This window comes from Piliocolobus tephrosceles, chromosome 1 (assembly GCF_002776525.5).
Source record: "Piliocolobus tephrosceles isolate RC106 chromosome 1, ASM277652v3, whole genome shotgun sequence".
Lineage (NCBI taxonomy): Eukaryota > Metazoa > Chordata > Mammalia > Primates > Cercopithecidae > Piliocolobus > Piliocolobus tephrosceles.
In genome coordinates, this window is record NC_045434.1 from 81,879,123 (window position 1) to 81,905,442 (window position 26,320).

Below are 26,320 nucleotides of genomic sequence, written 5' to 3' on the forward strand. Positions count from 1 at the left end.
TGTGTGTGTGTGTGTGTGTGTGTGTGTGTGTGTGTGTGTGTGTGTGTTTTAAAGCACATATCAAAAGGAATGGCAGTTATCTTGAATGTTTTCATTACTTGGCAAATAATGTGAATATATTTATAACTCTAATATGCAGGCCAGCTTAGAGGTATCCAAATTCTTGCCCAAGCTTTGGAACAGTCTCCTGAGCTACCAGGACACTGATGCAAATATATTTTAATTATTTTTTCAGCTTAAATTCTCATATTATCTTTTTATCTTAGAATATTGCATTTGAAGAACCCAAACAAATGCTGCTTTTTTTTATTTCCACATTTTTTAAACCTTTATTTTAAGTTCAGGGCCACATGTGCAGATTTGTTATATAGGTAAACTGGTATCACGGGGATTTGTTATACAGATTATTTCATCACCCAGGTATGAACTAGTACCCACTAGTAAAGTTTTCTGATTGTCTCCCTCCTCCCACATTCCACCCTCCAGTAGGCCCCAGTATCAGTTGTTCCTCACTGTAAGTCCATGTGTTCTCATCACTTAGCTCCCACATACAAGTGAGAACATGAGGTATTTGGTTTTCTACTCCTGCATTAATTTGCTTTGGATAATGGCCTCCAGTTCCATCCATGTTCCTGCAAAGGACGTGATCTCATTCTTTTTTATGGCTGCATAGTATTCCATGATATATATATATATCACATTTTCTTTATCCAGTCTACCATGGATGGGCATTTGTGTTGAATCCATGTCTTTGCTATTGTGAATAATGCTGCAATGAACATACTCTGGCATGTGTCATTAATGATGGAACAATTTGTATTCCTTTGGGTATATAGCCAGTAATGGGATTGCTGGGTCAAATGGTAGTTCTGTTTTTAGGTCTTTGAGGAATCGCCCCACTGTCTCTCACAATAATTGAACTAATTTATACTCCCACCAACAGTGTATGTGTTCCTTTTTCTCCACAACTTTGCGAGCACCTGTTATTTTTTGATAGCCATTCTGACTGCTGTGAGATGGTGTCTCATTGTGGTTTTGGTTTGCTTTTCTCTAATGAGCAGTGACATAGAGCTTTTTTTTTTTTTTTTTTTTTTTTTCAGACAGAGTCTCACTCTGTTGCCCAGGCTGGAGTGCAATGGCACAATCTCAACTCACTGCAGCCTCCGCCTCCCGGGTTCAAGCAATTCTCCTGCCTTAGCCTCCTGAGTAGCTGGGATTATAAGCATGCGCCACCATGCCTGACTAATTTTTGTATTTTTAGTAGAGATGGGGTTTCACCACATTGATCAGGCTGGTCTCAAACTCCTGATGTTGTGATCCACCCTCCTTGGCCTCCCAAAGTGCTGGGATTACAGGCGTGAGCCACTGCGCCCAGCCTGAGCTTTCTTTTCGTATGTTTGTTGCCTGCATATATGTCTTCTTTTGAAAAGTCTCCCTTCATGTCCTTTGCCCACTTTTTAATAGAGTTGTTTGTTTTTTGCTTGTAAATTTGTTAAAGTTGCTTTTAGATTCTAGATATTAGGCCTTTGTCAGATGCATAGTTTGCAAAAATTTTCTTCCATTCTATGGGTTGTCTGTTTACTCTGTTGATAGTTTCTTTTGCTTTGCAGAAGCTCCTTAGTTTAACTAGATCCCATTTGTCAATCTTTGCTTTTGTTGCAGTTGCTTTTGTCAATTGAAATTCATCATGAAATCTTTGCCTGTTCCTTTGTCCAAAATGGTACTGCCTAGGTTGTCTTCCAGGGTTTTTATAGTTTTGGGTTTTACATTTAAGTCTTTAATCCATCTTGAGTTGATTTTTGTATATGGTGAAAGGAAGGGGCCCAGTTTCAATCTTCTGCATCATTTGTTGAATAGGGAGTCTTTTCTCTGTTGCTTTTGTCATGTTTGTCAAAGATCAGATGGTTGTATGTGTGCAGCCTTATTTTGGGGCTCTCGATTCTGTTCCATTGGTCTATGTGCCTGTTTTTTGTACCAGTACCATGCTGTTTTGGTAACTGTAGCCTTGTAATATAGTTTGAAGTTGGGTAATGTGATGCTTCCAGCCTTATTATTTTGGTTAGGATTGCCTTGGCTTTTCAGACTCATTTTGGTTTCATATGAATTGTAAAATAGTTTTTTCTAATTCTATGAATTAAAATGTCATTGGTAGTTTGATAGGAATAGCATTGAATCCATAAATTACACCAGACAGTACGGTCATTTTAGCAATATTGATTCTTCCTGTCCATAAGAATGGAATGTTTTCCCATTTTCCATTTGGTCAGTGTTTTGTAGTTTTCCTTGGAAGAGATCTTTCACCTCCCTGGTTAGCTGTATTCCTAGGTATTTTATTGTTTTTGTGGCAACAGTGAATGAGATTGTGTTCCTGATTTGGCTCTTGGCATGGCTGTTGTTGGTGTGTAGGAATGCTAGTGATTTTTGTGCATTGATTTTGTATCCTGAGACTTCACTGAAAGAAGCTTTTGGGCCATGATGATGGGTTTTTCTAGATATAGAATCATGGCATCTGCAAACAGGGATAGTTTGACTTCCTCTCTTCCTATTTGGATGCCCTTTCTTTCTCTTGCCTGATTGCTCTGGCCAGGACTTCCAAGACTATGTTGAATAGGAGTGGTGAGAGAAGGCATACTTGTCTTGTGTCAGTTTTCGAGGGAAATGCTTCCAGTTTTTGCCCATTCAGTATGGTGTTGGCTGTGAGTTTGTCATAAATGACTCATTATTGGTGTTGGCTGTGAGTTTGTCATAAATGACTCATTATTTTGAGGTATGTTCCTTCAATACCTAGTTTATTGAGAGTTTTTAACATGAAGGATGTTGAATTATATCAAAAGCCTTTTCTGCATCTATTGAGATTATCATGTGGTTTTTTTGTCTTTAGTTTTGTTTAGGTAATGAATATATTTATTGATTTGCATATATTGAACCAACCTTGCACCCCAGGCATAAAGCTTAGTTAATAGTGGTGGATAAGCTTTTTGATATGCTGCTGGATTCGATTTGCCCGTATTTTGTTGAAGATTCTTTCATTGATGTTCATGAAGGATATTGGCCTGAAGTTTTTTGTTGTTATTGTGTCTTTGCCAGGTTTTAGTGTTAGGGTGATGCTGTTCCCATAGAATGAGTTACAGAGGAGTCCCTCCTCCTCAATTTTTTAGAATATTTTCAGTAGGAATGGTACCAGTCAGCTCTTCTTTGTATATCTGATAGAATTTGGCTGTGAATGTGTTCGGTCCTGGGCTTTTTTTGGTTGGTAGGCTATTTATTACTGATTACATTTTGGAGTCCGTTATTGGTCTGTTCAGGGCTTCAACTTCTTTCTGGTTCAGCCTTGGGAGAGTATGTATGTTTAGGAATTTATCCATTTCTTCCAGATTTTCTAGTTTGTTTGCCTAGAAGTGTTCATAATATTACCTGATGGTTATATGTATTTGTTTCCACATACATTTTTTTTTTTTTTAAGGCAGACGTCTCACTCTGTTGCCCAAGCTGGAGTCCAGTGGCATGATCTCAGCTTACTGCAACCTCTGCCTCCCAGGTTCAAACAATTCTTATGCTGGTATTACAGGTGGCACCACCACACCCGGCTAATTTTTGTATTTTTAGTAGAGGTAGGGTTTTACCATGTTGGCCAGGCTGGTCTCGAACTCTTGACCTCAGTGTGATCTGCCTGCCTCGGCCTCCCGAGGTGCTGGAATTACAGGCATGAGCCACCATGCCCAGCGAGATAAAAAGCAAAGTGGGTATACTGGCCACACACCTGAAGAGCCCTCTTGTCTTATTACTCTGAATTAATGTGCTTTTATTGAAAAACTCTGTAATAACAGTATTTATTAGTAATGCTAATGTTCAGTAATAAAAGCAAAAATTTTTTTCTCTTTAGGTAATTTTAGTACTCATACGATTTATGGACATATAAAATTGTATTATAATCTAATATTTTTAATACAAGCTAATGGATACTACCTTGTGGCTGTCCTCTCATGGATTTTGTTCAAACTGTTAAAGCTAGTATTATAGGACTCATAAATCTGTGGATATAGTTGCGGGGGGGCAGTCACATTAACATTTCACAGACTCTTTGCTACACCTCAGCCTCTACAAAGTTTTCCCCATTTATGTCCAGTGAGTTCCCCTATGTTTTGTCCCAATTGTTTTCCTGTTTTGACCACCCTCTTTGGTATCAGCTGTCCAAGAAATCACCATAGGATTTCTCCTATTGTCTCTACTGCTGCTGCTGATTGTAGGACACTGATGTTCATGCCAAGCATTCTATCTCATAGTGGTCCCAGAGTTTTTAAACAAGCTAGGGACACTTGGGAGACAGGCTGTGTTCCATGCTGAAGCAGGATGTCTGTGCTGTGCCCCATTCTGTGTTCTACTATATCTTCCAGGCAGAGCTCTTTTCTTCCCTAAGAGTCTCCCCAGGTTCCTTTTACTATGTAAGTCAACTCATTCAGCTAGGTATTTTCCAGCCTCAGGTCCCAGAAACATCTTTGGACATGATCAAATACATCTGAATCCCAGCAGGGGTGACAACTTTGGCTCAGCATGAGCCTCCTATTTCTTCTTTTTTCTCTCACCATTGTTTTTTCCAGTGTGCTCTATTTGCATTTAAATGTAACACAGCCTTAATAAAGTTTCCAAACTCACTTATAGTTTTAACATGCTTTGGACTAGAGAAAACAGTGCTAGTGATGAATACTATAATGTCTTTTAGATTTGTACTGGAAGGAAAAGAAATTCGTATCAATATGTCTTGTGCAGTATTTATCACCATGAATCCCAGGTGAGTATCAGTGAATATAGTGGGAACAGACACAGACAAAAAATCATTTTCTTAAATCTTATCTACAGATGGAGTTGCTTGACATTTGCATCTGTCCATGCATCTGCTTCCATCATCCTCTGAACACTTCCATTCCCCACACCATTTATGAACAGCTGCACTCTGCACCTGTTCGTATGGATAAGGATAATCTCACATTCATTAAGCTGCTGATGAAGACATGTTTTTACTTCATGAATACCCAGAGAGAAAGGAAAAAGGGTCAGCAGTTTTTCACAAAGAGGACACAGGCAGAAAAACATCTGATGAGAGTGGCAGGAGGAATAAGACAATAGTGGTTGCAGGGAGTGGAGGTTGGGCAGATTCAGTAAATATCTGATTGAATGCTGTAATAGTCCAGAGAATCAGAGGGAACTGATATGAGGTAAATTGTGGGAGGAGGAACAGGAAGAAAATATGATAAACCAGGAAGCTCTGTAAGATGAAAGGTTACAATGAAAACTATCTCATAAACTAATTTTCAGATAAAGGTCACATAGAACACCAATATGATTATTTTGGGGAAAAGTATGTGATTCCTTATTTGAAAAATTGAAAAGTGGTGTTTTTATTGTTTGTTTTTCTTTTCCTTTTCAGATACAAAGGTGGAGTAGAGCTCCCAGATAACTTAAAATCTCTGTTTCGCCCAGTGGCAATGATGGTGCCCCATTATCAAATGATTGCTGAAATAATATTATTTTCATTTGGTTTCAAATCTGCAAAGTCACTCTCTGGAAAGTTAACTAACCTTTATGAATTAGCGCGCAAACAGCTCTCACAACAGGTAAATAGCTACTCTTCTCAAAATATTTAAAGGTGATTATATAAAAATAACTTTAAGTAATACTTTTCTGGTATTGGTCCAGGGATGACCTGGGACTATACCAAAGAATGGAGCTAGAATTCCTATCAACACATCAAAATAATGGAACTAGAATTTCCGTCAACATGTAAAGTCCATGTATGAGCTTCGTATAAGGCAAACTGTAAAATCATTCAAGATTCTAGGTCTTTCCTCCAAGATCTGGAAAGAGTAATTGAGTGTTTGTTATTTTTAAATTATGGACTACTTTTTTCCATACAAGGAAGTTAATATCTAGAGCAATTATTCTCAAACTTTATTGTACCAGAATCATTTGGAGGATTTGTTAAAACACAAAATGCTGGGCCTTACTCCCGAGTTTCTAATTCTGTACATCTGGTGTGGGGTTCGAGAATTTGTGTTTCAGACAAGTTCTAAACTGTTACTGCTGCTGCTGATCTAGGTTCTACTCTTTGACAATTATTGTTCTAGCATATGCCAGAGTATTTGTTGCTAATGCAAAATGGTTTGGACAGCTAACCACATTTTCTCCAAAAGTCCTCCTCTTTTAATTTTCTTTCAATTTATCTCATTCTAGTTCAGAGAAAACTTAATTCAGATACTGATATTTCTTAATACCTTTAATATTTGTTAGTCTTTGAGAGTGAGACTTTAGGAGCATCACTCTGGGAGATAAATGAGAGCATTAGCAGTATAACCAAGGGTTTTTTGGATTCATATCACTGTTTCCCTGCATAGCATAGATTACCTGTAATTTACCTATATACTGTATGTGTTTGTTTTCACATTTTTTCTTTAGAAACTTTAATAATTCAAATATTTTAATGTTTGATAGGATCATTATAATTTTGGCTTGAGATCTCTGAAGATAGTTTTAATAATGGCTGGAACGAAGAAACGGGAGTTTAAATGGTCAGTTGAATTTTGAATTGTTAGGTCAAAGGGCAGTTGTATATTGCTGGGAAAATAATTTGTAGAATTACAGGTGATGATGCCAAGTTAAAACAGGGAGTCCCCTAGACTGTCATAGTGAAGTAAGGCAGAGATTATTTAAGAATATGAAAGAAGAGTAAGAAAAAATGCACAAAATCAGAGTACTTTTTCCCAATAGAGAGCCTATTCTTTAAAAAAAAAAAAAAAAGTGTTTTACATAATAAAAGATACAATGGAACAAAAGAACTTATTTAGAAGAACAATAACTCAATGAGAAATGTAAAGCCTATATGAATATACCTATGTGACAAATGTGTAAAACCCAAATGAGGAAAACTTTAAAACAGGATTGAAAGAAATGAAAATGTATTTAAATGAAATAATATACCACATTAATAAAATCATAACATCTTAAAGGACTTAACATCATAATGATTTAAATACTCTAAACATTAATTTACAAATGGAAATGCAATCTCAGTAAAATATTAAAAGGATATTTAGTTTGTTAATTTGCTTGTTTTTAGGCAAGCTGGTCCTAAAGTTCACATGGAAAAATGAGACTAGCTAGAAAAATATTAAAAAGCAAGAGCAATGAAGGGAAGATATCCCTTTATGTATTAAGACATATAACAAAGCTTCAATAATTAAAACACTGTGGTACTGGCTCATGAGTAGAAAAGCAAACCATTGGAACAGTATAGAAAGTCCAAAAATAGAACTATATGCTTTGGGCATTTATTATATCATAAATCCATGGGGAAGAATAGACTTTTTAATGAATGCTTTTGGGAAAACTAAACAGCCATCAGGATAAAGATCAAGTTGGAACCATTGTCCACATCATTTACTAGGATTAACTCTAAAAGGATAAAATAATTTAAATGTAAAAAATTTAAATGTATTTGAAGAAACAAATGTCCTTTGTTCTTGGAGTATGGAAGATCTTTAAAACTAAGACTCTAAATCTAGAATCCACAACAGAAAAGATTTATAAATGGTCAAAAGTATGTTTTTTGAAGTCAAAAGACAATTGATAAACTAGTGAAAAAATTGTAACTCATATTACACATAGCTTATCCTCTTAATGTATAAAGATTTTCTAAACATTTTGGGGGGAAAATCAATAGGAAAATGGGCAAAGGACATCAACAGATAGTTCTTGGAAAAAGAAATATAAAAGTGCCTTAAGCATATGAAAGTACACTCAACCCCACTCATAATGAAAGAATGCAAATTAAAATGACACTGAAATTCTATTTTTCACTTAACAGATGGGCAAAAATATAAAGTTGGGCAAAACCTTGGTGAAACTATAGGGAAGCAGACATGCTTTTTCCTTTCTGGGTAGAAAGGGACAAGATATACCTTTTCATATTGGTATGATTGGGGCTATATTCTTGTACTGCCTATTTAAAATGAAATAAAAAGATAAATATGTTGCAAAAGGATATATCAACTTGTTAACTGTTTCCCTTTTAAAACATAATAATATGGATGCTTACAGATACATACACATGTAATAAAAAAAGAGAGCAAAGGATAGGGATAAAGTTGTAATAATTTATTTCTTAAAAATAAAAGAACTGAGTCATATATTGCAAAATGGCCTGTATAATATTGATGGCATGTAAATAGGTGTCTGTTGTTAAATGTTTTATGATTTTTTAATAAAGATAAATAGCACTCATATATGAAACTCAAGTGTAGCTCCCTGATGTCCTCAAGTCCTCTGGATTTTATAGTCCTGTAGTCACCTAGTTCTTTACATAAGTATTCCAGTGAAAGTAGTACTGCTCTCCATTCAAAGCACTTGATTGTCTTCAAATGAAAGGAAATCTAAAGTTCTCATGGGCACCCTTCAATTAGAGTTTCCATTTCCAGTATACAGGAAACTGTCTCCTACCACTGAAAGCAGCTCCCTTCTCTCTCTAGTCTGTGCTGCCCTAAATGTGACAGCTCCATTTCTTTGATTCCTTTAAAGCACCACAGAAGCCATGTGATTGTATGAAGATGACTATATTTTAAGAGGGTTGATGAATTTTTTGTTATCAGAGTAAAGCACAGTGAACAACCAAAAAAATTAATATTAGACAATTTTGCTTTTTAAAAGTTTCTTCGCCCTTCTTGACACCAAAATAATAAATATTGTTCTTACCTGTTTCCTCTTCCCTTCCCTGTCCCTTCCTTTCCTTCTGTCCCACCCTATTCTTCCTAAGGCCTCTGACCATATTTCTTAGCCACCCAAGAATACTACAAATTTGTCTCATTTCCCTAGCATAGTAATTCATCCCTCCCTTTTATTTCTACTTTTTCTTTCTAGATCATGTTGGAAAAACTTAACGTTAATTCTCAAATATACTTTCAGGGTGTTTAAATTAAAACAGAAAGCAGTGTATTAATATCCTTGGGCTGCCTTATAAAATTATGACGAAGTTGTGTCTTAAAATAACAGAAAAGTATTTCCTCACAGGACCTGCGGCCAGAAGTCTGACATCCAGATTGTGGGTAGGGCTGCTTTCTCTCCAGAGACTCTTGGACAGATTCCATTTCTTGCCTCCTCCAGCTTCTGGTGGTTGCCTGCATTTCCTGGCTTATGACCACAGCATTCTAATCTGTTATTGTTCCTTCAAATTACAGGAAACCTAACGTTTTCAAACAGTCACTAAAGTTATATAACCTTAGCTCTAGTCAATCAGTGTATGGCAGTTACTTGGACACAGTGACTCAAAGGTAAACACGTCGTCACATCACCGACTCCTCTATGTGTCCCTGCATCTCTTTGTCTCTTATTAGGATACATGTGATTTTATTTACATCTGGATACTCTAGGATAAACTCCTCTTAAAATTCTCAATCACCTCTTTTGCCATATTAAATAGTATTCAGATTCTGGGGATTAAAAAGTGAATGTGCCTTTGTAGGGGGCATTTTTTTTCTTTTAAGGGAAAGAAGCAGTTTTCTCCCTCTTTCCTTTAAAATAATTTTCCAAATCTTTTTGTTTAGAAAACAAACTAATTATACAACAGCTTAAGTCCAAGACCCTTGTGGTAGGAAAGATTTTCTTGGCAACATCTAGAGAATTAACATCTCTTCAAGTATACACTTAAAAGATTTATGGTCCTTACTACAATATTGGGCCACAAAATGGGTCTCAACTAATTCCAAAAAAGTGGTATCATGAAGACAATCATAATGGGTACAACAAGATTACATTAGGTATCTTATTCTTAAATTTTAGTTAGATGTTGACATTAAAGCTTTCATTATTCTTAAGCCATGACACATAGACCCATTGGTAATTTTGCATGCCATTTCCAAAATTACTCTTTTTTGTAATATTTTAATGAGGTGTTACCTTTGTAACAGCATATTGTAACAATATTATAATATTTTATTTAAGCTATTTTCTCTCCATATGTGTATTTAACACTTGCCCTACTACCAGACATATTGGTCTTCCCTGAGTTTTTTCATTTTCCTTTAAGATAAAGCAAGATCTGTCTTGAAAACAAATATTAAAAGGCCATTGTCATTCCCTAGGACCCCAGCAATAAAGTCTGGAACCCTTTTCCATTCTGATGTGGCTCCCTCCCTTTGACTTCAAGTGGACTTTTGCCCTCTCTTTGCCAAAATACATTCAGAAGAAAGACTCAGCGAGGTATTCTCAGGGAAATGTAAATGACTGAAGTCAATTCCAACCCAATATAACTCTCCCATTGTAATAATGGAGTGGTTATAGGAATACAATGAGTACAAAATTACAGATAGGAGGAATGTTTTCAGTTCTATTGCAGTGTAAGGTGACTGTATGTAGTTAACAGTATTATATATTTCAAAATAACCTGAAAAGAAGATTTTGAATGTTCTCACAAAGAAATGATAAACGTTTGGCATCCTTTGCAGGGAAGTTTTCTTCCTTTCTATCTCTAATATAGTATCATAGCATATATAGTTATTTTTCTTCTGATTACATGTTTATACAATATATACTGAAGTGTTTAGTATGTGAAATATTGTTATTATAGAGTAACATATGTAGTATAACTTATATCAGTAAGCTTTTGTTAAGATTAACAGAAAACTCAATTTGGCTTAAATAGTAGAGGGAACTGTTGTTTTTATCCCATCAGAAAATCCAGAGATGGAGCAGGATATGATCACTTTGACTAAGGTTTCAGTTTAATTTGTATGAGATATTCTCAGTACTGCAGTCCTCTATACACTGGCTTGCTTTCAGGCTGGCTTCGTTTTTGGTGGCATGACACCTTCTAATAATAACTGGGGCTGTCCATATTACTGAACTAAAGGCCTGAATTTTACTCTGAGTGGACTCGTCACTTGTCTACCCTTGAGTCACTGTGTCCAAGTGACTGCGATACACTGATTGACTAGAACTGAGGTTATGTTACTTTAGTGAATATTTGTTATGCCATATACTTGATTTTCCAAACTCTCTTGTAACTTTGGCTTTGACATACAACCTTGGCAAGTCAGACACAGCTGCATTAGAATCTGAACATGAAGCTAGTGAAAAAAGAAATGGATACACACAGAGTCCATTCTGCTGAGGGTGACAGCAGTGGCAGTAGCTATAGCCATTTACCAGAAATAGCAGAGGCAGTGAACAGTTCTAGTGCCAGCATCAGTCATGTATTGGTATGACAGTCACTGCTATCGGGGTCCATTGATGATGACAGACATGTTTTCGTAAGGCCAGTTCTGTAGATGATTTTGGCCATTGTTCCCAGCTGGATAGCTTGCAAGCCTAGTTCTGGCCCTCCTAGAGATTTTTAAATAAATCAGTGTGTTATTTTTTTATTTTACATTAGCCTAATTTCATTTCTGTTATTTGCAACTAAAAACCCTTGCTGATACAGTACCTTTCCCTGATTCGGTGTCTGGGGATTGGTGTTGCTCTTATTGTTCTAGACCAGTCAGAGCCTATTTCTGGAGCTGGGGATCTTATTAATTCCACCCAAACCATATGGCTGCTATCCAGTGAGAGAGAGGAGGGAAGGACATTGGAATAGCCACCCCTAAAAAAGTATGTCAGTGGTCTTTAATGTCTGCAAAGCAGACTCGCTAATTTGTTCTCTCTGTTTGTTTTCTTCTACCATTAAAGTGATACCAGTGACAGTCTTTCTGAAGCAGATGAAACGTTGATTATTATTGAGGCTATAAGAGAAGCTAGTTTGCCAAAATGTCCTTCTGAAGATGTCCCACTATTTGAAAATATTATAGGAGATATTTTTCCAGAAGTGACAGTTTTAAAAGTAAATCAACTTGCCTTGGAGGTAAAAAGACCTTTGAAAATAATCACCGCTTATTTGGATGTAGAATATCAATTAAGAAACTAGATGTGGATTAAAAATATTACAGTTCTTCCTAAATTCTGTATTCATGTGGTAATTGAGGGGATAAAAACACTTGGAGATATATAGTGCCCCTTGGGGAAAAAAAGAGCTTTCAGTATATTATGTCCTAATGGAAATAAGAATGAACCATGTACCTTTAGACAAGGATGATCATTATATATTTTGTTTCTCAATTTTTTCATCTTTTGAAATGAGGATAATAGTTTCTGTTCTTCCCACTTTGAAAGGGTGCCTAGAGAATCAAATTAGATCAGCGTTATGAAAAAACTTAAATTGTAAATATTCTGTAATTATTAAAATTACATATTATAATGATAAAGCCCTTTGTTGTTTCTTTTATGTCTGTAGCCTCACAGTCATTGCCTTAGTCTAGGTAAGAACTCAGTGTCTCTTGTTAATATTTTTACATAGCTTCCTGCCACACCCTGCATTCCAACATTTTCCCATATGGCCACCAGAGTTGTTTTCCTAAAATATACATTTGATCACATTAGCAAAGCAACTGTTGAATTAATGTTGCCTGCAGTACAAAATTGAAATTAAGTGTTTTGGCATATAATGCCCTTCACAATCTGCTGGACCAGGTTGTTTTTTCAGTATATCCTGTTCTTCCTTCCTCCGTTTCTTCCTTTCTTCCCTGTTCTTTCTACCTTGAGCTTCTGTTCTCTGACTTTTCCAGGATTTTATCAGGTCTCAGGCCATTAAACATGTTGATTCCTTTCCCTGAAACCCAACCTGTCTTCAAAAAAATATTTTAAAAATTTATTTAGAAAACAAACCACTTCATAATTATTTGTTGTTTAAATATAACTAATAGGGCATGTACATAACTTTATACACAACAAGCACAGAATTCATATTATTTCTGAGCACACATGAAAAACTTACACACACAGAAAGACCATTCATTAGGTGATGTAGGAAAGTTTGAAAGACTCCCTTGAAAACCATCTGGACCAGGAGTTATGAGAGGAAAGCTCTTTCATGGTTCTAATCTGTAAAATTAAATCTAAAATTTATGAATTCAAAATTTATGTCTCTTCTAGTGTCAATTTTGTTAAATAAGACAGATACTCCCATTTCATTCAAGTTTTAAAATATAAATATAGAGTTGAACAAACCACTATCTTAAGATTCTTTCAGTTTCATGTTTCTGAGATTATTTGCTCAATCCTTATTTTCCTAATTTGTGTTTTCTTCCTTGATTATATCATCTAACAGTTTATCTGATATATTATTTTTTCTCAAAAAACTAGCCTTCTTTCTGTTCATTTAATATTTCTTTTTCTGTTTCCAAACTCTTTGGTATCTGTTTTAAACTTTTAAAATATCCTTATTCTTCTGGGTTTTGTGTTTTTATTCTGTTCCCAGCTTTTTTAGTAAGAAGTCTAATTCATTTGTTTTCTTCTTCTTTTTACTAATATAAGCTTATAAGATTTTCAAATTCCCTCTAAGTGCTGCTTTAGTTATATATACCATAAGTTCAGATATGTAGGAATTTCGTAGTCATTTTTCATATTCATATTCATCCTGTTGTGATATCAAATACTAGGTCTTACTCATTCTATTTTTTTTTTGTGCACATTAACCATCCCCACTTTCCTCCCACTTCCCCACTACCCTGCCCAGCCTCTGGTAACCGTCCTTCTACTCTGTATCTCCATAAGTTTAATTGATTTTATTTTTAAGTTGCACAGATAAGTGAGAACATACAATGTTTGTCTTTCTGTGACTGGCTTATTTCACTTAACATAATGACCAGTTCCATCCATGTTGTTGCAAATGACAGGATCTCATTGTTTTTTATGGGTGAATAGTATTTTTGTGTGTAAGTACCACATTTTCTTTATCCAGTCATTTGTTGATGAACACTTAGGTTGCCCCCAAATCTTGGCTATTGTGAACGGTACTGCAACAAACATGGAATACAGATATGTCTTCGATATCTGATTTTCTTTCTTTGGGGTATATACCCAGCAGTGGGATTGCTGGATAATATGATAGCTTTATTTTTAGTTTTTTTGACCAACCTCCAAACTGTTCTCCATAGTGGTTGTACTAATTTACATTTCCAACCACAATTTATGAGGGTTCCCTTTTCTCCACGTCCTCACCAGCATTTGTTATTGCCTCTCTTTTGGATATAAGCCGTCTTAACTGGGGTGAGAGGATATCTCATTGTAGTCTGATTTGTATTTCTCTGATGATCAATAATTTTGAGCACCTTTTTCATTACCCACTTGCCATTTCTAAGTCTTCTGTCTTCTTTTGAGGAATGTCTATTCAAATCTTTTATCCACTTTTTATTGGATTATTAGATTTGCTCCTATAGAGTTGTTTGAGCTCCTTATATATTCTGGTTACCAATTCCATGTCAGATGGGTAGTTTGTAAATATTTTCTCCCATTCTGTGGATTGTCTCTTCACTTTGTTGATTGAATCCTTTGCTGTGCAGAAGCTTTTTAACTTGATGTGTTTCCATTTACCCATTTTTGCTTTGGTTGCCTGTGCTTGTGGGGTGTTACTCAAGAAACTTTTGCCCAGATCAATGTCCTAGACATTTTCCCCAATGTTTTCTTGTTAATAGTTTCATAATTTGTGGTCTTAGATTTAAGACTTAAATCCATTTTTATTTGATTTTTATATATGACAAGAGATAGGGATCTAGTTTCATTCTTCTGCATATGGATATCCAGTTTTCCCAGCACCATTTATTGAAGTATGTTCCTGACACCTTTGTTGGAAATGAGTTCACCACAGGTGTGTGTATTTGTTCCTGGGTTTTCTGTTTTGTTCCATTGGTCTATGTGGATATTGGTCTTTGTGTCTATTTTCTGGTCTTTTCCATTGGTCTGTGTGTCTGTTTCTCTGCCAAGACCATGCCATTTGGGTTGCTATAGCTCTGAGGTATAACTTGAAGTAAGGTAATGTGATTCCTCCAGTTTTTTCTTTTTGTTCAGGATAGCTTTGGCTATTCTGGGTTGTTTGTAATTCCATGTAAATTTTAGAATTGTTTTTTCTATTTCTGTGAAGAATGTCATTGTTTTTTGATAGGACTGCATTGAATCTGTAGATTGTTTTGGGTAGTATGAACATTTTAACAATATTGATTCTTGCAATCCATGAACATGGAATATCTTTCCATTTTTTGTTGTCTTCTTCAATTTCACTGTTTTACAGTTTTCATTATAGAGATCTTTCACTTCTTGAGTTAATTCCTAGGTATTTAATTTTATGTGTAGCTACTATAAATGGGATTCCTTTTATTTCTTTTTCAGGTTATTCTCTGTTTGCATATAAAAATGCTACTGATTGGCCAGGTGCGGTGGCTCATGCCTGTAATCCCAGCACTTTGGGAGGCCGAGCCTAATGGATCACTTGAGGTCAGGAGTTTGAGACAAGCCTGGTCAACATGGTGAAACCTTATCTATACTAAAAATACAAAAAATTAGTGGAGCATGGTGGTACATGCCTGTAATCCCAGCTACTGGGGAGGATGAGGCAGGAGAACCGCTTGAACCCGGGGTCAGGTTGCAGTGAGTTGAGATTGCGCCACTGCACTCCAGCCTGGGAGTCAGAATGAGACCCTATCCCCCCCCCCCCCCCCCCCCCAAAAAAAAAAAGGAAAAAGAAATGCTACTGATTTTTTATTTATTTGTGTTGCTTTTGTATCCTGCAACTTTACTGAATTTATCAGTTCCAGTTGTTTTTTGGTAGAATCTTTAGGTTTTTCCAAATATAAGATTATATTGTCTGCAAACAATGATAATTTGATTTCTTCCTTTCCAGTTTGGATGCTGTTTATTTCTTTCTCTTGTCTGCTTGCTCCAGCTAGGACTTCTGCCATGTTGAATAACAGTGCTGAAAATGGGCAAACTTGTTGTGTGCCAGATCTGAGAGAAAAGGCTTTCTGTTTTTCCCAATTTAGTGTGATACTAGCTGTGGGTCCGTCATATGTGGTTTTATTGTGTTGAGGTATGTTGCTTCTATACACAGTTATTTGAGGGTTTTTATCCAGAAGGATGTTGGATTTTATCAAGTGCATTTTCAGCATCGATTGAAATCATTATATGGTTTTTGTCCTTCATTCTTTTGACATGATGTATCCCATTGATTGATTTGTAATATGTTGAACCATTTTTGTATCCCTGGGATAAATCTGACTTGGTCGTAATGAATGATTTTTAAATGTGTTGTTGAATTTGGTTTGCTAGTATTTCATTGAGAATTTTCATGTCAATGTCCATCTGGGATATTGGCCTATAGTATTCTTTTTTTGATGTATCTTTGTCTGGTTTGGGTATCAGGGTAACACTGGCCTTGTGGAATTAATTTGGAAGTATTACCTCCTCCTCTATATCCTGCAGTTTATATATTTAGCCGTTTGCATGTATCAGGGTTTCCTACATTATCTAATAAATGGTCTTTTTTTAGTGTTTATGCTAAAAAATAGTATGTTCTGTGCCTATGGGGTATAAAGTTATGAACAAGTATATATAGCCTATTAATTGTATTTTTCAGAGTTTTGATGTCTCTGATTCTTTATTTATCCATCTGTTTCTGCAAGAGGTATATTAAGATTTTAAATCACTGAGATAGCTATTTCTTTTGCATATCTGTCAATTGTTGTTGTATATACTTTAAAGTTGTAAGTTGTATATGTATTCCTATCTTCTCTTTTACCAGCATCCTATATCCCTCTTTGGCCCACTGGTGATTTCTTGCTTTAATATATATTCAGTCAGATATTAAAATTTTATCCAACTTTTTGATGCAAGGTTTATCTTCAGAAGTTCTTTTTCCATCCTTTCGTTTTTCAAACTTTCTATATCTTTGTTTGAACTGTCTGTCTTATAGGACATATATTGGTGGCCTTTGTTTTCTTATAATCAAATCTGTGATTATCTGTCCTGTATTTACTGATTTTTAACTTCTTCTGTACAATGTATCCTGTTGTCTTAAGATACATTACTGTTATTATTGAATTTATTTTTGCTTCAGTATTTTCTCTCTTTTCCTGCTCACTATGGGGTAGATTGAGTTTTCTTCTTTGTTTGTTATGTTTATTCTCTTAGCTGAAGACTGACATTCTTGCCTCTTTTAGCTAAAGATTGACATTTGTCATTATTTTCCCCTATGATCAAAATGTTTTCATATCTATATTTGTCCCTTTCAAGATAAGTACTTTAGCACACTCTTTGGTCTTCCCCACACTTCCTCTCTCATTATGTTAATGCTATGTATAATTGTAATTTCTGGTTGTTATAGAAATGTTTTCTCTCTCTTTTTTCCTTGGACTTCTGCATGCTCATGCTTGTGCTCTCTCTCTTTTAGAAAATAGTAAACTAATAAGAAGTTGTTTCAAACTTACTTTTTATATCTATTATAGGCTTATCTTCAATTTATTCCTCTTTTTGAGTACTTCTTCCAAGAGAGTTTTCAGAGTAGGTTTTTGTGTAGCAAACCTTCTGAGAACTTTAATATTCAAGACTGTTTTTGATATGCCCTCATATCTGAATGGCAAATTCGTTATAAAAGTCTAACTTTAAAGTTATTTTCCTTTAATATATTAAAATCTCTAATTCTTTAAAAATATTACTCCATTTTCCTGTTGCTCCAGGGTCACTCTGAAGAAGGTCAATGTCACTTCAATATTTATTCTTTTATAGTGTATCTACTTTTTCTCTTCGTATGCTCTTAAAATTTTCACTTTACCTTTAATGTTCATAATATCACTATAAATTCTCTAGTTATGAGTTTTGGTACTCTATTAGCCCTTTTATTATATACTCTTTTATTTTTAGTTCTCTAAATTAACAGGAGTCTTAAACTGTGAGATCCTTTGTTTCACATGATTGAATGAGTTGGACTTTTCTGGTTCAAGAGTTTGCAGCATCCAAGCTCTAATAAAACTAAGCTATTTTCTTAGTACTTACATGTGTTCTGGATTTTATAGATTTTCTTTGGTTTTTTTAACTTGTTTATTTGTTTGTTTGGTTGGTTTTTGAGACAGGGTTTCAGTCTGTCACCTAGACTTGAGTGCAGTGTCCTGATCTCAGCTCACTGCAGCCTCGATCTCTTAGGCTAAAGAAATCCTCCTGCCTCAGCCCCCCAAGTAGCTAGGACTACAGGCACCCACCACCATGCCAGCTAACTTTTTATATTTTTTGTAGAGACAAGGTTTTGCCATGTTGCTCAGGCTGGTCTCGAACTCCTGGGCTCAAGCCGTCCATTTGCCTCAGCCTCCCAAAGTGCTGGGGTTACGGTAGTGAGACACCATGCATGGCCTCGTATTTTTTTATTTTAATGAAAATGCAATTTGATATTTTTTTCCTTGTTGCTCTGTGAGATTTTCAGAAGTACAATAGATATTTGTCTTTAAACTGGTGCCAAGATTTTGAAGATTTTGATTTATATTTATATTTTGAGAATTTTCATTTGTTTTTTTTTTAAGAAAATAAAAATATCAGTTGGCAGGTTTTGCTGTCTCTCCCTTTTATAAGCATTCTTTCATCTCCCTCTGGCAGGGCCCACAGACTTTCCACTCTTCTCCAGTTATAAGTTTTGGATGCCTCTTGTGTTAGTTTTAACATTTTTCAAGAATTTTTACATGCACATCAATGGTTTTACTTTTGAGCCTTATTATATATTCATCTTTTCATCAGCTTTACAGGTCAGTATATGTAGCAGTCTGAGCTTATGGAAAAGTTTTCTATATAAACACACCAGTTTATTCAGCTACCCCATTTGTATTATACCCACATTTGTATAATTTTTACATTAATAACTATGCAAGCTGTCAACTGTTTAATAAATTGTTACTCACCAAATTATGTGATTCATAGAAATATAGAAATGTCACAAAGATCATAATTTAAAATGATAATGATTTTAATATTAAATTTGGAGTAATTCAGTTTTTTATTTAATGTTGTATTTTTCATGGCTTACACAGTGACCAGCCATGTGTAACACACCCACATAGTAATATATCTTATTTAAAAATATTCTGTAGTTGTGCTCTTTATACTATTTGCTCACTTGAGGTACAAGAATCTGAATCACATTTAATAGGCAATTGTGATCTGTCTGACTTATTTACATATCTGTCTCTTACATATCCAAAGTGAGTCATTATCTCCAAGTAACTAAAAGATTCACTGAGAATTATTGAAACCACATCATTGAATAAGAACTACATATAGTTTGCCATCCAGCTAATTCTAAGGAACATCATATATAGTCACGAATATTTTATAGTAGGATTATGATTTTTATTTCAAATCATTCTAAAGTAAGAAATTTGTGAAACTCATTAGCCAGGTGGGATAACCTGAGTATCTCTTTAATTATCCCCACCCTATGATCTGTGCATACAATGCTATTCTTATTCTATACCTGTGTGACTTCTTGCTTATATTCAGGTAGGTGTCTAGGCTTATGTTATTAACTGCAGAGGATTCATAAGTTCAGGCCTGAAGTGGGCAGTCTCATAAAGTCCACTTAAGAGACCAATTCCATTTAATCTTTTAAAAAATTCTGCCAGCTGATTGCCTACCTCCAGTTCTTGCCATAGAAGCTGCCTTTTTCTCCATTGTACAGTCCTACTGGATATTTCCTTCACCTGCTTTGTTCTGTCTCATTGTAGGGATGCAAGGAATGAAAAATGGAATGGAAGAGATCAGTGCAAAAGAAAAGATAAATCCCACTTTTTTCTGTAGACATAGTTACCATTCTATCTACAGTGAAATAAACCCTCCTTTAGAAGGGTTTCCCTTATAATACCTTAGTTAAAATATTAAGTATCTTTCCAAGCTGCAGCTGCTCTTTGGAATATTTTAATTTATAACATCATGTCTTTAATCTTGTAAATTTTATTTACTGTCTTAAAATATTCTTAACATTGAAACACTAAAATAGTCATTACAAAATTGAAAACCTCTCTTAATAGTAATTAGAATTACAAAAAGGTCTAGAACCTTTTATGTTTTCTTTTAGTGTAGGATAATTAGATAATTAGGATAACCAGATAAAAACTGGTAACCTCTGGTTTTTCAATGTTAAACAATGGGTTCTTAATCTGGGAGAGGATCTATGAATTTGCTATCAGGTGTCTGTGAACATAAAATTTTATGTTGCCTGTATTTTTCTGGAGACAGTAGTAATAGTTTTCATTATTCTCAGAGGCAGAGGTTGGTGAACTAAAAAATCAAGAACTACTGTCTTAAAGAGCAGTAATTGGTAACTAGTTAAGAGAGATTTTGGAAGATAAAAATTTAAGGGTTCAATTTGCAATGCATTTTAAATTTATGTATTTATTTCCTTTTAGAAAGTAATATGTATTGCAACTCAGCAATTGGGTTTACAAAACTGGTCATCTCAGAAAGAGAAGATTATACAGTTTTATAATCAACTTCAGGTAAGTATAAAATGACATGTTAGCAATCCTTTGCCTATGTTTCAATAGGAATTAATAAAATAAAGGGCAAAAATAATAATAATAAAAGAGAGATGTTACAGGTATAATATTTTTTGAATTCAGTGATTTATTAATTGTGAGTCAAGACTTTATTATTTGACCTTCACATAACTCAACAAATGGATCTTTTCACCTTCATCTCCTTAATACATATACATAAAAACCCTGCAAATGTAATGTAAAATATTCTGCATTCCATTGCTATACCTTCTTTGAATTTCCTATTTTCCATGAATGAACCATTTGGATAAACATCAGAATGTGCATTTCCCTGATTACTAGTAAGATTGTATATCCTTTTTTATACTTATTAGCCATTTGAGTTTTCTGTGAATTGCCAGATTATGTCATGTACTCATTTTTTAATTGGGTTGTTGTTGCTTTTTCTTAGCAAATGTATAGATTTTTCATTATGCATTTATATATCATAATTTTTCTTTTTTTTCTCCTCCTCTTCCTTCTTCCTCCTTTCTTCTTCTTCTCTTTCTCCCTCCTCCTCCTCCTCTTCTCCTTCTCCTTCTCCTTCTCCTTCTCCTTCTTCTTCTTCTTTCTTCTTTCTTCTTTCTTCTTTCTTCTCTCTTCTTTCTTCTCCTTCAATAGAGTCTCACTCTGTCACCCAGTCTGGAGTGGAGTGATACAATCATAGCTCACTGCAGCCTGTAACTCCTGGGCTCAAGTAATCTGAATATATAGGGGTGCAGGCACATGACACTATCCACGACTAATTCCTTTAGCTTTTGTAGAGGCAGGGTCTTGCTATGTTGCCCAGGCTGGTCTCAAATTCCTGGCCTTAAGCAACATTCCTGCCTCGACTTCTCAAAGTGCTGGGATCACAGGCATGAGCCACCATATCCAGCCTATATCATAATTCTTTTTGTTTTTGTTTCTGTTTTTTTATAATACATATATTAATTTAATTAATTATAAATACGTCAACAAAGACCTACAGGCAGAATAACAGAAACATGCAATGCTGTCATATCAAGAAGCCATTATCTCTTTACTATTAAATATAATTACAAGTAAGAAAAGTGATTTGAATAAAAGCATGTACAAATATTATTACTCACGAAATAAAATATTGAAATTTATAAATAGATGTTAAATGTAAATAAACATTTTCATTTTATGTACTGTATAAACTGTATTACTTATTGCCTTGTTACTGGGGCCATCTTGTACATTGCAGGATGTTAGTAGCATCCTTGTCTTGTACCTATAGAAGCCAGGGTACCTCTCTGTCACCCAGTTGTGACAACTAAAAATATCTCCACACATTTCCAAATGTCCCCCAGGGGTGGGAGATGGCCGCAAAATTGCCTCTAGTTGAGAACTACTGCCCTAAACTACAATGCTTCCCTAAATTAAACAGATAAAAATGATCAGTGATATACATATCAAGAAAGAAAACCATTATACATGAATTTCTATCCTTTTATCATTTATAGCCATTATGAGAGTGAATTTTTTTTTTATTATACTTTAAGTTCTAGGGTACATGTGCATAACGTGCAGGTTTGTTACATATGTATACTTGTGCCATGTTGGTGTGCTGCTCCCATCAACTCGTTAGCACCCATCAACTCGTCATTTACATCAGGTATAACTCCCAATGCAATCCCTTCCCCCTCCCCTCTCCCCATGATAGGCCCCAGTGTGTAATGTTCCCCTTCCTGAGTCCAAGTGATCTCATTGATCATTTCCCACCTATGAGTGAGAACATGCGGTGTTTGGTTTTCTGTTCTTGCAATAGTTTGCTAACAATGATGGTTTCCAGCTGCATCCATGTCCCTACAAAGGACACAAACTCATCCTTTTTTATGGCCGCATAGTATTCCATGGTGTACATGTGTCACATTTTCTTAATCCAGTCTGTTACTGATGGACTTTTGGGTTGATTCCAAGTCTTTGCTGTTGTGAATAGTGCCGCAATAAACATACGTGTGCATGTGTCTTTATAGCAGCATGATTTATAATCCTTTGGGTATATACCCAGTAATGGGATGGTTGGGTCATATGGTACTTCTAGTTCTAGGTCCTTGAGGAATCACCATACTGTTTTCCATAATGGTTGAACTGGTTTACAATCCCACCAACAGTGTAAAAGTGTTCCTATTTCTCCACATCCTCTCCAGCACCTGTTGTTTCCTGACTTTTTAATGATTGCCATTCTGACTGGTGTGAGATGGTATCTCATTGTGGTTTTGATTTGCATTTCTCTGATGGCCAGTGATGATGAGCATTTTTTCATGTGTCTGTTGTCTGTATGAATGTCTTCTTTTGAGAAGTGTCTGTTCATATCCTTTCCCCACTTTTTGATGGGGTTGTTTGTTTTTTTCTTGTAAATTTGAGTTCTTTGTAGGTTCTGGATATTAGCCCTTTGTCTGATGAGTAGATTGCAAAAATTTACTCCCATTCTGTAGGTTGCCTGTTCACTCTGATGGTAGTTTCTTTTGCTGTGCTCTTTAGTTTAATTAGATCCCATTTGCCAATTTTGGATTTTGTTGCCGTTGCTTTTGGTGTTTTAGGCATGAAGTCCTTGCCCATGCCAATATCCTGAATGGTATTACATAGGTTTTCTTCTAGGGTTTTTATGGTATTAGGTCTAACATTTAAGTCTCTAATCCATCTTGAATTAATTTTCGTATAAGGAGTAAGGAAAGGATCCAGTTTCAGCTTTCTGCTTATGGCTAGCCAATTTTCCCAGCACCATTTATTAAATAGGGAATCCTTTCCCCATTTCTTGTTTTTGTCAGGTTTGTCAAAGATCAGATGGCTATAGATGTGTGGTATTATTTCTGAGGGCTCTGTTCTGTTCCATTGGTCTATAGCTCTGTTTTGGTACCAGTACCATGCTGTTTTGGTTACAGTAGCCTTGTAGTATAGTTTGAAGTCAGGTAGCGTGATGCCTCCAGCTTTGTTCTTTTGACTTAGGATTGTCTTGGCAATGCGGGCTCTTTTGTGGTTCCATATGAACTTTAAAGCAATTTTTTCCAATTCTGTGAAGAAAGTCCTTGGTAGCTTAATGGGGATGGCAATGAATCTATAAATAACCTTGGGCAGTATGGCCATTTTCATGATATTGATTCTTCCTATCCATGAGCATGGTATGTTCTTCCATTTGTTTGTGTCCTCTTTGATTTCACTGAGCAGTGGTTTGTAGTTCTCCTTGAAGAGGTCCTTTACATCCCTTGTAAGTTGGATTCCTAGGTATTTTATTCTCTTTGAAGCAATTGTGAATGGAAGTTCATTCATGATTTGGCTCTCTGTTTGTCTGTTACTGGGGTATAAGAATGCTTGTGATTTTTTGCACATTAATTTTGTATCCTGAGACTTTGCTGAAGTTCCTTATCAGCTTAAGGAGATTTTGGGCTGAGACAATGGGGTTTTCTAAATATACAATTATGTCATCTGCAAACAGGGACAATTTGACTTCTTCTTTTCCTGACTGAATACACTTTATTTCTTTCTCTTGCCTGATTGCCCTAGCCAGAACTTCCAACACTATGTTGAATAGGAGTGGTGAGAGAGGGGGCATCCCTGTCTTGTGCCAGTTTTCAAAGGGAATTTTTCCAGTTTTTGCCCATTCAGTATGATATTGGCTGTGGGTTTGTCATAAACAGCTCTTATTATTTTGAGATGTGTTCCATCAATACCGAATTTATTGAGCGTTTTTAGCATGAGGGGCTGTTGAATTTTGTCAAAGGCCTTTTCTGCATCTATTGAGATAATCATGTGGTTTTTGTCTTTGGTTCTGTTTATATGATGAATTATGTTTATTGATTTGCATATGTTGAACCGGCCTTGCATCCCAAGGATGAAGCCCACTTGATCATGGTGGATAACCTTTTAAGGTACTGTTGCACCTGGTTTGCCAGTATTTTATTGAGGATTTTTGCATCGATGTTCATCAGGGATATTGGTCTAACATTCTGTTTTCTTGTTGTGTCTCTGCCACGGTTTGGTATCAGGATGATGTTGGCCTTATAAAATGAGTTAGGGAGGAGTCCCTCTTTATCTATTGATTGGAGTAGTTTCATAAGAAATGGTACCAGCTCCTCCTTGTACCTCTGGTAGAATTCAGCGGTGAATCCATCTGGTCCTGGACTTTTTTTGCTTGGTAGGCTATTAATTATTGCCTCAATTTCAGAGCCTGCTATTGGTCTATTCAGGGATTCAGCTTCTTCCTGGTTTAGTGTTGGGAGAGTGTAAGTGTCCAGGAAATTATCCATTTCTTCTAGATTTTCTAGTTGATTTGCGTAGAGGTGTTTATAGTATTCTCTGATGGTAGTTTTATTTCTGTGGAGTCAGTGGTGATATCCCCTTTATCATTTTTTATTGCATCTATTTGATTCTTCTCTCTTTTCTTCTTTATTAGTCTTGCTAGTGGTCTATCAATTTTGTTGATCTTTTCAAAAAACCAATTCCTGGATTCATTGATTTTTTGGAGGGTTTTTTGGGTCTCTATCTCCTTCAGTTCTGCTCTGATCTTAGTTATTTCTTGCCTTCTGCTAGCTTTTGAATGTGTTTGCTCTTGCTTCTCTAGTTCTTTTAATTGTGATGTTAGGGTGTCAATTTTAGATCTTTCCTGCTTTCTCTTGTGGACATTTAGTGCTATAAATTTCCCTCTACACACTGCTTTAAATGTGTCCCAGAGATTCTGGTATGTTGTATCTTTGTTCTCATTCGTTTCAAAGAACATCTTTATTTCTGCCTTCATTTCGTTACGTACCCAGTAGTCATTCAGGAGCAGGTTATTCAGTTTCCATGTAGTTGAGTGGTTTTGATTGAGTTTCCTAGTCCTGAGTTCTAGTTTGATTGCACTGTGGTCAGAGAGACAGTTTGTTATAATTTCTGTTCTTTTACAGTTGCTGAGGAGTGTTTTACTTCCAATTATGTGGTCAATTTTGGAATAAGTGTGATGTGGTGCTGAGAAGAATGTATATTCTGTTGATTTGGGGTGGAGAGTTCTCTAGATGTCTATTAGGTCTGCTTGCTGCAGAGTGAGTTCAATTCCTGGATATCCTTGTTAACTTTCTGTCTCGTTGATCTGTCTAATGTTGACATGGGGTGTTGAAGTCTCCCATTTTTATTGTATGGGAGTCTAAGTCTCTTTGTAAGTCCCTAAGGACTTGCTTTATGAATCTGGGTCCTCCTGTATTTGGTGCATATATATTTAGGAGAGTTAGCTCTTCCTGTTGAATTGATCCCTTTATCATTATGTAATGTCTTTCTTTGTCTCTTTTGATCTTTGATGGTTTAAAGTCTGTTTTATCAGAGACTAGGATTGCAACCTCTGCTTTTTTTTGTTCTCCATTTGCTTGGTAGATCTTCCACCATCCCTTTATTTTGAGCCTCTGTATGTCTCTGCATGTGAGATGGGTATCCTGAAGACAGCAGACTGATGGGTCTTGACTCTTTATCCAGTTTGCCAGTCTGTGTCTTTTAATTGGAGCATTTAGTCCATTTACATTTAAGGTTAATATTGTTATGTGTGAACTTGATCCTGCCACTATGACATTAACTGGTTATTGTGCTCATTAGTTGGTGCAGTTTCTTCCTAGCCTCGATGGTCTTTACATTTTGGCATGTTTTTGCAATGGCTGGTACCAGTTGTTCCTTTCCATGTTTAGGGCTTCCTTCAGGGTCTCTTGTAAGGCAGGCCTGGTGGTGACAAAATCTCTAAGCATTTGCTTATCTGTAAAGGATTTTATTTCTGCTTCACTTATGAAACTTAGTTTGGCGGGATATGAAATTCTGGGTTGAAAATTCTTTTCTTTAAGAATGTTGAATATTGGCCCCCACTCTCTTCTGGCTTGTAGAGTTTCTGCTGAGAGATCTGCTGTCAGTCTGATGGGCTTCCCTTTGTGGGTAACCCG

The 26,320-nt window shown here is 35.6% G+C and overlaps 1 protein-coding gene across 1 annotated transcript in view; it reads left to right on the forward strand.

The window, feature by feature from the left end:
* The window catches only part of DNAH14 (dynein axonemal heavy chain 14), a 628,991-nt gene that overhangs the window by 188,062 nt on the left and 414,609 nt on the right, over nucleotides 1-26,320 (forward strand). The window contains exons 31-35 of the mRNA XM_031935270.1: nucleotides 4,721-4,789; nucleotides 5,426-5,612; nucleotides 6,487-6,563; nucleotides 11,710-11,881; nucleotides 20,292-20,381. Coding sequence (XP_031791130.1) covers nucleotides 4,721-4,789; nucleotides 5,426-5,612; nucleotides 6,487-6,563; nucleotides 11,710-11,881; nucleotides 20,292-20,381 — 595 coding nt within the window. The remainder of the gene's footprint in view (nucleotides 1-4,720; nucleotides 4,790-5,425; nucleotides 5,613-6,486; nucleotides 6,564-11,709; nucleotides 11,882-20,291; nucleotides 20,382-26,320) is intronic.